This window comes from Python bivittatus, unplaced genomic scaffold, assembly GCF_059951505.1.
Source record: "Python bivittatus isolate LINGU-HERP-01145 unplaced genomic scaffold, Pbiv_v1 ctg000700_np1212, whole genome shotgun sequence".
NCBI classification, from domain to species: domain Eukaryota; kingdom Metazoa; phylum Chordata; class Lepidosauria; order Squamata; family Pythonidae; genus Python; species Python bivittatus.
The window spans coordinates 28884796-28898151 of record NW_028277098.1 but is presented as its reverse complement, the minus strand read 5'-3'; the positions used below and the strand labels follow the sequence as shown (position 1 = coordinate 28898151).

Below are 13356 nucleotides of genomic sequence, written 5' to 3'. Positions count from 1 at the left end.
ATAGTATTTAAGTATACTCCTTCCATCTTTGTCTGATCTTCTATATAAGTTACTATCTGTCCACCCTTTAGCATATCAATTCAAAGCTGGAATCTTTCTGAGTTCAGAGTTCTTCTGAAAGATTTCCCTTGTTTTTCTATGTCTGTTTCCATCTTCAGTGTCTTTACAAATGTTGTTGCAATACTGCTTCTTGTCTCTTCTATAGCTCTCTGAAACTCTCATTAAATTCCTTCCTGACATTTTTGTCTTTCTGGGCTTTGGCTTCTCTTCTCTTCTCGGCAATTTCCACAATTTGCTCTGACATCCAGCTTGCTTTCTTCTCTTTCTTCATCTTTGGCAGTCTCTTTTCACATTCATTCTTAATGACTTCTTTAAGTTCATTCCACAGTTCCTCTGGTTCTCTGTCAATGATGTTCAGGGCTTCAAAGTGATTCCTGATGTTCTCTTTGAAAATAGGTATATGCCCAAGATTATGTTGTAGAAACTGATTGGCTATCTTCTTCTTTAGCTTAACTTAGAGATTGTGCATGAGCAGTTGGAGTGGAAGAAATTGCTAAGCGATTCTCCTATTTCATTTCTGTGTCCTAAGCCATACCATCCAACTTTGGCATTCCAGTCTCCAGTCACAAGCAGCACATCTTGCTTGCATGTTCTGTCAATTTCAAATTGAACTTGATGATAAAACTCATTAACCTCTTCTTCTGCATCGGTGGTTGGAGGATAAACTTGAATGACCATTATATTAAAAGGTTGTCCACAAAGTCTAACTGATATCAAAGTCATTGATTGCATTGTAGCCAGGTACTGTTCTTGCTGTACCCTTCCTAACTATAAAAGCAACATTGTTCTTTCATCAGTTTTCACATCCTTTTTTTTCCTGACTAAATGCATCCCCACAACACATGAAGGCTTAAAATCAGTGAAGCTCAGCATGTGGTGTGAATGTTTTTTTTTTTTTTAATATAATTTTATTAGAGTTTACAAGTACAAAGATAAAAGACTAATACAAACTAAGGAAAATATAAAAAATAAATAAATAAAGAGAAGGGTAAAAAGATAGGAAAAAGGAAAAAAAAAAAGAAAATGTATAAAATATTACTCCCCCTCCCTCCAGACAAGTATAAATAATTTCAGTAATTTAACACCTTCTCTAGTATTTCAATTAAAAAAAAAATCTTCTTCCCATATCCCATCCCTTATCATAATCAAACTAAAAACTCATCTTTCAATCCTAATCAGCAAAAGTCTACTAAGAGCTACCAGAAATGATAACATATATATTTTAACCTTAATCAAAGAAATTTAAGGTTTTAAACAGATCCTTAAAACCTCATCATTCAGTCCTGGTCAAAAAAAGTCCCTTTAATAACTAACAGAAACCACAACATATATTTTAACCCTGGTCAAATACATGACCAAATTTAATCTAACCATGTCATAAACACTATTAATACTCTGAGAGATCTTCAATTCTTCTTCAAAACCATGTTGAGCGGCATCTGACCTGAGGGGTCCATTTCCAGCCTTGCATGGCCCTTACTCATCTTCTGCACTGTCAGTCATTAAACCTATATATTCTGATGCTTTTTGTCCCCAGAACATTGGGGGGATTGGAGGAAAACAAAGAAACTAGGGTAGTTCAGAATCTGTCTCCCTAAGAGCTTACTTCAAAAAGTGTTTCAGAAATAGGATAAACAATTGCAACTGGCTTATTCAATACTCTTTTGACATTATCTGCAAGAGTCTACTGTGTGACCTTCACCAAGACAGAATAGGCAAACATTGTTCCTGTCTGGAAGAGGAGGAGATTGCTTTTGCTTTTGAAGACAAAAGGCTAGCAAAGAAGACCAGCAATTATATCTTGTCCTAAATTATTTGAAACCAGGATAAACAAATTAGAAAACAAGGTAAGTCCACTCTCAACACTAATTTCAACCTTGATTTTCAAAACAGAATGAAATCAGCCTGCTTGCTCTATCTGATATTAAGAGATTCCAATACAGCTTTACCCTAGAAGAAATAATTATTGCAGTGAGAAAATAACACAGAACCATAGGGTGATTCCAAGAGGTAACTTTAACACCATAATAAGACCCAACAATATGTCTTTTTCCCTTAAATTCTAGCAGCAACCTGAGAAAAGAGAGCCACCTTCTATAGTTGTGCACCAAGCTAAGGATGCACATACAGTGGTACCTCGGGTTACGAACCGGATCCACGGCCATTTTCCCTGCTGCCACGCGGTCGCGGCTTCCTGTGGGCGAGATCGCAGTAGCAAGGAGACATTCGGTGAGGCTTGTGGTGTGTTTTGTGGCGTTTTGGAAGGTTTTTGGTGTGCTTGTCATAAGGTTCATACATTGAACCTTACGGGGAAATTTGCTTCGGGTTGCGACCAATTCAGGTTGCGACCAGAGTCACGGAACGGATTAAGTTCATAACCCGAGGTACCACTGTAATAATTTAGCAGTCTTGCAGTAATTCAGATTTAAATATTCTAAATGGGGCAATCAGTAGGAGCTATCCTGGAGAATTTATAAACTGGTTGGAAGCTACTCTGAGTACCATCAACACTGAGCATTCCCTTCTAGCTTGCTACAGTTCTTTGGCAGCTTCAAGACTGATTACTGTTCTGATAGTGATAATCTCCCAGTAGTTTTAAATCTTCATCTTTTTTGTCTTGGGAGCTATTTGTGGAGAATCTATTCCAGTTCAGTTTAGGCACAGATATTAGATCCTCTTCTGTAAAGTGGTCAAGGAAAAAAATCGATTTTTCTCTTATAGAAACTGTGAATTCCAACTGTGTTTTGCAATTTAGAACATCCATTATTGCAAACCAGCCAAGTTAGGTTACTCTGAGTATTGACAAGCAATCTTTAAATAACTATACTGCAAGTTGCACCCCCTTTTATAATTCAAAACTCTGCTTTGACCATGAGTGCATTAAATCTTTCCCCATCAGAAGGTCATACAAAATAAAAAGCAATATAAACAACCGATAGCAACAAAAAAAGAGGAGTGCATTTAATGAAGCAAGGAAGCAATTAATTTTAGCTGCCAAATCCAATGATTCTACCTTCTTCTTTCTCATTAGACACTGAACCATCTTATTAGAAAGCCATGTGCCAGCAGTAATGTGGGAGATGAACTTCTATAATCTATATGTGCGTAAGAGAAACTTTGCCTGCCCAGTAAAGAGTCTATAGCTCCAGCCAGTTTCAAGATGGCTTAACTGGTCAGCCAGCTGAAACTTACTAAGGTATCCAAAGCAGATTCTGACACTCTTGTTGATTAAAAAAAGCTATCTTGATTGGTGGACTATAATTCTGGCTTTGCATTGACAAGTTCAGCCTGAATTCCAAATTTTTGGGTATTAACAATAATTTCTATTTTTAAGAAGGTAACTGAGACTGCCCTATGAAGTATAATCAATCAGGCTATTAAGTACAATCAATAATATCTGTAGTAGACATCTCTATTTAAAGCTGTGAGACTGGTTGGACTCATCAGTAAACATACTGGCAGAGGAACAAATCAAAATTGTAGCCTGTTGCAATACTAATCAGTTCCAGTATATTTAATTCAAATAATGGAGAAATATATCAAAAAGCCAAACTCAGATCTATATGCTACTTTTAAGTATGACTTTTATCTCATTCTCAGATACAAAATATGGAATAAAATTAACAATTGATTGCCATTTATTCACTCTCATTTACACACAAGTCATGTGTCATTAAACATGCCCTATATGAAATGGGTTAAACAAGGATGTATCCTTAGTCTACCTCTGTTTAACTTTGATATTAACTTGATGGTTGAATGTTTTACCAAAAATGAAACTTCACCTAAAATTGCACATTGGGCACATAATGTTACAGTTAGATGTTGATGATGCAATAACTCTTTCTCAGTTACTGGCAGGGCTAAGGAAGGCATAACAGATTTTAATTCTTTATATAGAGAATAATAACTGGAGATTTTAATGTTCTCTAAAAGGTTAAAAAAAAACTTACCTAGATAGTTAATAAACAGTGCAAGCTTTAAATATTGAGTGATTTTATTCACTAGGTACATGTAAAGCTTTATCACCTAGGATGCTCAGAATGCCCCAAGCAGAATTATAGTTTTCATGCCACTAAAGCACAGACTGATAGAGATTAACAGTCAGGCAGGGTTTTGGTTGCAGATTATACATAATTAATAACCACATATTAAAGCCTCATACTTATATGTCCTTTTATTGACAATAAATTAGGAGTGCCATTTAGTTGCTTCCTCATATTTTAGTCTGTTGTAAAGTTTTATCTATCTAAATATACTTATCAAGACAACAAATGAAACTTAACTGGTGGCTGTATATGGATAGCATTCAGAATATAAATATAAGACAATATTGGGCCAATTTTGTTCCTGTTTAGAATGTAACTGCTTGAAAACACAATATTTTGCTATTTTCATACATAAAATCCCTGTATTTCCATTATGCAGTTAGGTCATTTTGAAGTGCTTTGTGAAAAGTGTATTTAAAGAACCTGAAGATTTCCATTAATTCTCAGATTTGTTCTTGAAAATGTGCAGGACACAATTTAACACACTTTTATACAAATAACCTCAGTAGCTCTTTCCACTAAAGGGTGTCTGTAAAAGAAAAAAAAAATATCCTGCAAACCCCTTAGGCTTCTGTTTTGGTTATGCAGTTTTCCAGAAGGAAGTAGTTTGGTGCCCACTGTGATGGTGATTTGTACTTTTTGGATATTTTCCACTTAGCACATCAGACAAAAAAAGCAGCAATAAATCTATTATAAGTTACTCAAAAGCTAGACTGGTCCAAGCAACAAACAGAAAGCAAGAAAGAGGCTTTGGTTTCTAAATCCTTAAGATGTTGTGCCAACTGCTGTGCCCATGAATGACTATCATCCTACCCTTTCACAGAAAGGACAGGATTTTCTCTAGCTGCTTTTTCTCAATGCTGCTAGGTTGCTGGGCAAGAAAAGGAAAGTGAGCTAGCAGATGGCTTGTTTACTAACAATCAATATAGCTATAGAAATAATGTCATCTCTATAGAGATGTCAGGTGAGGCCACTAAGAGTTTGCTTATGGTTGACCACTTTGATTTCTGCTCCTGCCACAAAATGTTAGCACTAAACGATCATCACAATGGCATTACCTGTGTAGGACTGCAATATCAAATATGCAGTATAATCAAGCATAAATTCATGTATGATTTGAAATTGTATTACTTCTCTGCTCATCAGATTGCTATTGATTTGGCTGTCATTCCAAATTCCAGCTTTCAGACAGCTTTCCTGAGCTGGGGATGTGCAGATCTGTGATGTGTTTTAACTCTCAGCAAGACAGGGTTATTTGGCAGAGGGCAGGTGGGAAAAGAGCAAAGCTGCTGTTTTATCTTCCTTATTTATGTTTGTCCCTTTTTGTTGTTTTAAAAATAACAATCAGTGCTACTTTTAAAATACCGTACAAGTTTATGAACATGGAGGAGAAATTATAGCTTTTCTGAGGATTACTGATCACTGTTATTGGCTGCTTAGCGCACATTCTATAATATGCCATTTCAACTCGATGACTCACAGTCCCACTCCCAAAGCCTTATTGAATGTAAGAGCAGTGCACTACAGGTGAATAATTATCATAATTATGGGGCTCCAAAGAAAACAAATGACAATAAATCTCTTAAGTGTTTGCCGATTTACACTGCTTTCTTTTTACTATGCCAGATGGGAGGAAACAGAGTTAATTCAATCATTTTGTTTTGTGTTCATGAGAGGAGGTGCCACAGTGCAAATGTCATCAAGGCTAGTTATAACTTCCGCTTCTGGCCTGAGTGGCTTATATATTCTGTTAGTAATTCAAGTCATTTTGAGAAAACTACATCCAGATTCCATTTTTTTCAGAAGAGAATGCCTAAATTTACAACTGGCATTTTCTTAAACTTCCCACTGTGGATAGATGAGGTAAGGCTTTATTTTAAACTGGGTATGATTTATATCTGAAAAGCAATGTAATATGTGTTATTTCACTTACAGATTTGCCTTTCCTTATGAAAGGAATAAAAGCAGAGGTATAGATTTTTATTCCTCTTCTGAACAATGCAGAGTTTAGCAATGGGACCAAAACTGGATTCTGAAGGCTCCTGGGCAAGAAATCAGCAGAAGATACCCTTATTGAGGGATAAAGAGAATACAGCAGGCAGCCACATTTTTTTTCCAAAATCCTCTTCTGAAGGCCACCTGACAATTTTTAAAAAGCCATATTCTAACTAGATATAGAATAACTTCAGGAAAGTCTCTTTGTTTTTCATAGACATGTAGCTCAGGATTGCCAATTACTCCACCAAAATGTACTGGATAATTTACACAAAATCACACCGTTATTAATCAAGAACAGACTTCACCAACTTCCCTCCAGATGGGTTTTACAATTCTAAGAATTCCCAGTGAGAGATTGTACATGGAAAGTCCTATGTGGCATCCTAGCTGCCAAGCTACAATACCATATGGGCCAGTACATGAGCACAGCTCAGAAGGGCATTGGGAACAATACCAGAGGCTCAAAACACCAGTTGCTTATAGATAGAGCAGTTGGCTGAGACTCAAGGTCTAGGCAGACCAGTCTGAGCACAGCCTGAATTGACTACAGGAAAGCCTACGACTCAATGCCACGCACACTATCCCCACTGTTCTACATAGGCTTAAACCCCCTCAGCCAGATAATCACAAGAACCGGATACGGGTACAAGTTCATGAGTGGAATCACCATCAGCCACCTCCTCTACATGGATGACATCAAGCTGTATGCTAAGAGTGAACAAGACATTGACTCGCTAATCCACCTGACATGGATCTACAGTGAGGACATTGGAATGTCATTCGGACTGGAAAAGTGTGGCCGGATGATAGTAAAGAGAGGGAAGGTAGTTAAGACCGATGGAGTGGAACTACCAGTGGGCCACATAGCAGACATAGAGACCAGCTACAAGTACCTTGGTATCCCACAGTCACATGGGAACCACGATGAGGAGGCAAGGAAGACAGCAACATCCAAGTACCACCAAAGGATAAGACAGGTCCTGAAGAGCCAGCTCAATGGGAAGAACAAGATCCACACCATCAACACATACGCCCTGCCAGTCATCAGATACCCTGCTGGTATAGTGAGCTGGCCAAAGGAGGATATGGAGACTGCTGATGTGAAGACCCAGAAGCTCCTCACAATGTACGGAGGTTTCCACGCCAAGTCCATCACCCAGAGATTGTACACCAGCTGCAAAGAGGGTGAGCAGGGTCTGATGAGTGTCAAAGCCACTGTCCTGGACGAAACCCAGAGTATCCAGGAGTACATCAGTAAGATGGCACCCAAAGATGAGCTGCTGAGAGAATGCCTCAGGCAGCAGCAGACATGGGAGGAAGTTCAAGTGGAGGAAGAACCATGGCAAGACAAGCCCCTGCATGGGATGTACCATCGACAGATAGCTGAGGTGGCTGACATTGGGAAATCCTATCAGTGGCTGGAAAAGGCTGGACTAAAAGACAGCACTGAGGCACTAATCATAGCAGCACAAGAACAGGCACTAAGCACCAGATCCATAGAAGCAGGGGTCTACCACACTAGACAGGACCCAAGGTGCAGGTTGTACAAAGAGGCCTCAGAGACAGTCCAACACATAGTGGCAGGGTGTAAGATGCAGGCAGGAACAGCATATACTGAACAGCACAACCAGGTAGCTGGCATTGTGTACAGGAACATCTGTGCAGTGTATGGGCTAGACCCTCCCAAGTCCAGATGGGAGATTCCACAGAAGGTCATGGAGAATAACAAGGCTAAGATCCTGTGGGACTTCCAGATCCAGACCAACAGGCAGGTACTGGCCAATTAATCAGACATTGTGGTAGTAGAAAAGGACCAGAAGACAGCAGTGGTGATAGATGTAGCAGTGCCAAGTGACAGCAACATCAGGAAGAAGGAGTATGAAAAGCTGGAGAAGCACCAGGCCCTGAAGGAAGAACTAGAGAGGATGTGGAAAGTAAAGGCCAAAGAGGTCCCAGTGGTGGTAGGAGCACTCGGGGCCATGACTCCTAAGCTGAGAGAGTGGCTCCAACAGATCCCAGGAACAACATCAGAGCTCTCTGTGCAGAAGAGTGCAGTGCTAGGAACAGCTAAGATACTGCGCAGAACCCTCAAACTCCCAGGCCTCTGGTAGAGGACCTGAGATTGAGGAAGACACATAGGGGTCTCATCCATAGGGGTGAGAGGGGAATTTTTTTTTAGAACAAGTGAATGATTTCCCTCCAATCTATCTCACTGTATAATTTCATAATCCATTACAAAGAATATAACATACAAAACACCCTCTCCCTTGAAAAAGAGTCAAATGTCAAAAAGGCTTTTTTCCCCCCAGAGTGAAAACTCCAAAAGTTGGGACTGAAATAATTGAAAAGTTGCTGAAACAAGATACTTACAGTTAATCCTGAGGATGGGTATCATCTTCCTGGAAAAGCTCCTGCATTTGGTATTCTGTATTGTGGTAAACCAAAATATTCAAGGATCATTACCAGTTACCATAACATCCCACCACTTACCATGTCATATGGACAACTTATTTAACAAAAGCCACACATAAGACTAAATGTTGATTTCTAAGTAGTTTGAAATGTATTTTTCCAACCAACAGATCATCATGACTTCTTTTTCCACTAATTACCTTCAAGGCCAACACCTCAAAAATAAATTTTGTCTTAAAGAAATTTAGAATGGGTAAGGAAGGATCTGTATATTTAGACTACCTCTGCTAAATACATTTTTAAAATGAGGCATTTCCTTCAGTCTGCTACTTCCCCATCTAAGGATATATCTGTAGTCTACTTTTTAGTGTTTATTTTCTCTGGCTCTTCAAACATTTTTTGGGACAAGATAGAAGAGTCAAACTAAAAAAAGTATGGGCTTCCAGATGAATGCTTTCTACCTCTTCCAACAAAAATATGTTGCATAGCTATACTGTCTTTCCCTTCTTAAACAATTATTATAGGTATGTAAAAAAATATAGAAGCAGAAATAATAAAATTCAAAAGTCTTACAAATAGATTATATCATCTAGAATGAGACAGGCTGCTAAACAATAAAAGTTTCACATAGAACACCCAGTGTTGGCTAACTATTCTCCCAATAATTAGTTACAACCTATAGTACTAGAATTAGACAACATAAATGGCAAGTACCGTATTTTTCCGACTATAAGACAATATTTTTTTCTAAAATCCTTATGCTAAAAATTGAAGGGCGTCTTATTCAAGGAAGTCAGCCAAGGAGAGAACCACACGGTTGCAAAACTGCCCATATTTTGTCTCTGCAAAGAGGCTTCCTCCTATTGCTAGCCTCCAATCACGAGTGAAATAGCTTGAGTCTGCAAACAGACTTCCTCCAATCACGAGCCTTATGTAACTGATGTCAGCTGATGCTGAACAAACCAATTAGAGGAAGTCTGTTTGCAGAGACAAGCTATCGGCAGTTTCACTCGTGATTGAATGTAATCGGTTATGCAAAAGAGCATAGAAATAGAGCTGCAGAGAGACGGTTTGGACCTCCTCCCACCGAGTGTATCAGGTAAATGTTAACTAATTACTAAATAAAAATGTGTTCTGCACTATCTTTAAAATATTGATTTCTTAATTTTGGGTTGGAAAAGTGGGGGGCGTCTTATACATGGGGGCGTCTTATTGACGGGAAAATACAGTAACTTCTGGCTGATCAGCTATGCGGTATAACACATTGGCATCAGAATGGTCCTCAGGCATATAAGCTCTGACTTTCACATACTTGGAAATCAATTTTATTGTATGGTGACATCAGAGATGCACATTGCACAATGACAAAAACATGTTAGAGGCCCAAAGACAGCTGTTTTGTTACGGCCCCTAATAAAAATTAAAATGAGACACTTGAAAACAAAATACACCTTGAATTTAGGCTGTGAGGAACAATAATTTGTATCTGATTCTAAAGTTAAAAAGCCAAGTGTCTAAATTTGAAAATCTCTTTGACACTGAAGTCCAGGCCAAATGACCCTCCCATCTGCAGATGAATACATCCACATGCAATTGCAATTCATTCCTGCAGTACTTCAGTACAGGGATGAAACAATCAGAGGAATTAGGCGAATATGTACAAAACTATGTGTGTATCTGCTTCACAACATGCTATATTGTACATGTAATAGAAATAAGCAAGTACTACATTAAATATCTCAGTATCTGTACAAGGTCCAATTCAGTATCAGTGTGAACTATCCCAATGAAGTTCTATTATGTAAACTCTTATTCTGTATGAGCCTTGGCATTTCCCTTTACCATAAAGCAAATTCAAGGTAGGAGTACTTCTGCTTTCAAGCTGCATATAGTTCCTTTGCAGTGAAGTTGTCGGAATTTCATGTAGAGGCACAGTACGAGCACTTTGGTTATGTGTGTGGCAGGCCACCGGAATGTTTGGACTGACATATTCTCCTCCATTGCACAGCACTGTATGTATAAACAGTGAAATGAATCAGCCTTTTATTGAGCCAGAAGATTGGTTCAGCCAATGTTTTCACACTGACGAGTAGTGGTTCTTCAAAGTTTGAGGCAGCCTTATTGCTGGAGATCCTGTTTAACTGGAGATCTAGAAGACATTTGTAGTTCTACAGTCTTCATTATAGAGGAGAGAGCTAATGTACGGACCACACATTGTTTCTGCTATCACTATGTGCACCTATACAATGAGTATCCATTACATATATTCTCCAGTCCTAGAAGCTAAGTGGAAAAAGAGCATGCACTTACTGTGACAGGTTGTTGCAAGTATAGCCTATATGTCCAGGCCATATATTTGTGAAACAGTTAAAATGTAACTTACATAACTCCTACTTAGCTTTAGTCATTTTTTTCCTAGGAATTATGGGAATTAGAGTCCACCTTAAACAGAGAGCACCAGATTGAAGAAGTCTAGGGTAGTGCTGTAAGTAATGGAGCCATAGAGGCACAGTGAAACAAGAGGTGGCTTCTGAGTCATGAATGAAATCCATTAAATAGATTCTGAAATCTAAAGAATTCCATTCTTCTCCATCTCAATAACATAGCTGACAACCACAAACCTTAGGAGGCAAATGAAAAAGAGTATCTTTTCAGATTTATACCTCTAATATTAATTTCGTCAATATTACTAATATCAGAAGCAGCAGAATATGCCTGAGACATCATGGTATCTGCTACTGAGTTGAAGACCTATTTTTAAATGATTGTGACAAAACAAATAAATATCAAACCGTAAGTATTTATTTCAGGTTTTGTGAAACCCTAGGAAAAGATGCTCACAATGGGCCCTATTCTTGAGTGCATCTTCTCCTTACCATTGCCCATTTGCTTGCCTCTCTCTCTGACATCAATGGGCAGAATGTTGTACAGGAAGACAAGATATCTGGAGACTGTCACCCCTTTCTCAGAGCTCTCTTACTTAAAGAGGGCAGGTGATCAGACACTAGCACAAGGAGGAACAGGGCCAGAAGTGTCCAAAAACTGCTGGTCCTCCTCTTCTGAAGTTTAGGTTTCAGCCTACATTCCTTGATTCTGAGAATACAGATTAGATATCACCCTAGGCCCTGTTCAGATATTTGATCTGTGAAGACATATATGATATACCAACTGACCATGATTCTTTATGCCCAACTGACATGCATTTGAGGTCCATTCTCTCCTATATGAATACAAATGTGTAGGTTCCATATGAACAATTTGTATTTTCCCTTTTTGTAGGATTCAAAATTGCATGTATATTCAGTTGTAGGATATCAATTGTAGGATTCAAATTGCATGCATATTCAAATGTGGATACAGCAAGAAGGTGGGACCAGTGGGCATTATCCTGACTTCTCCCACCATGTTTATAGTATCCATATGTCTGTATATACCTCATGCTCCAATTGTAATAGGAAGGCATCACTCTGGAGGTCAATAATTAATGTAATGGTGACAAAGAAATGGGAAATAACAACTGATGAAAAATTACTATTCCATTCTGGGAGACAGCATCTAAAAGTGCATTAGTGCTAAAAATACCAATGAAATATGCTAATAAACCTTTATTGGTGTGTTATTATGCTATAACACACCATTTCAGCACACTATGTTCTGAAATGGTGTGTTATAGGAAAACATATTATGTACAAAAGTAGCAAAAAAATTGTACAAGAACTTTTGTGTACTTTATAAAAGAACAGATTGTCTCAATCAAGAAATGGCAGGCAAATTGTGAAACAGTATAAACTAAATTGTACCAGAAGTAAACTTTTTCCAGGCATGTAACATCAATGAACTTTTAGCATAGCTCAACTAAAAAAATCAAAATTGAAACTTGACACACATACAATAGCTTGAAAAATCTATTTCTATATTTAATGTAAACAAGGTCTTTTCAATGAGTCTAATCTAAACTTATTACATAGTTATCTGGTTTGTTTATATACTTATCTTTTGTTCTTGATCATTGTACTTGTATTCCTAATCATAACATTATCTAATAATTTGGTGCGCAATTACCTGAACTTTCTTTGCTCTAATCCAGGGATAGGCAATTTGGTGCTTGTGAATCCCAAGGAATCAGTGGAGGCCTGTCAGCCCTTTGAGGTAGCCCAGACAGGAAACCAAAAAAATGACTACTAATACTACCTTTATTGTAAGGCTATAGGAACAGAATCTTGCAAATCTGAAAGCACTTCCTGCCTCCCTTGCCTTTACTTTCCAGAGAACTAGGGAGTGTCCCTTCTGAGATGTTTTCTCCACCCCCATCCCTCTTATCAGACCATTGTCTAGGCTGTGGCCCTTCCTCCTGCCTTCCAAGGTTATTCTCACGGCCCATTACAAGGCCTTTCATTGCGGCCGCCAAACTCCCTACATAATTTTAATTAGATTTTTTTAATTAAACATTCTAAAACAAGAAACTAGTACGGTGGAAAATAATGCATAATCTTTATTTACAACAATATCTTTGGATCCCACATAAGCATTCTAAGAAATAAGAAATGGTAGGTGGCTGTAACTTGATGCCTGGTTTGGAAATGTATTCAAGACATGCATTTCTTTTCCTCACTTGCTTGATATCATATTTAGTTGGCATTAATCGGTGGTAAGAGAATGTTGAAACTACACAGTAGCTATGATTAAATAAATGTCATATCATGTTTTTCCTGAGATGGTTTTCTAAGAACAGCTGGACCAGGCCAAAAGATTAGTTAGTAAGAAAATCTGTATTTTTTTTCAAACAATTTCCTGTAACATATGAATTTTTACTATTTCCTAAATATATGCATTTCTG

General features: G+C 38.1%; 1 protein-coding gene across 2 annotated transcripts in view; it reads right to left on the bottom strand.

The window, feature by feature from the left end:
- The window catches only part of DDAH1 (dimethylarginine dimethylaminohydrolase 1), a 153017-nt gene that overhangs the window by 97343 nt on the left and 42318 nt on the right, over nt 1–13356 (bottom strand). For both annotated transcript variants that reach the window (XM_088153284.1, XM_088153285.1), the window contains one exon: nt 8478–8532. In XM_088153284.1, the coding sequence (XP_088009410.1) occupies nt 8478–8502 (25 nt within the window). In that variant the 5' untranslated portion in view covers nt 8503–8532. The remainder of the gene's footprint in view (nt 1–8477; nt 8533–13356) is intronic.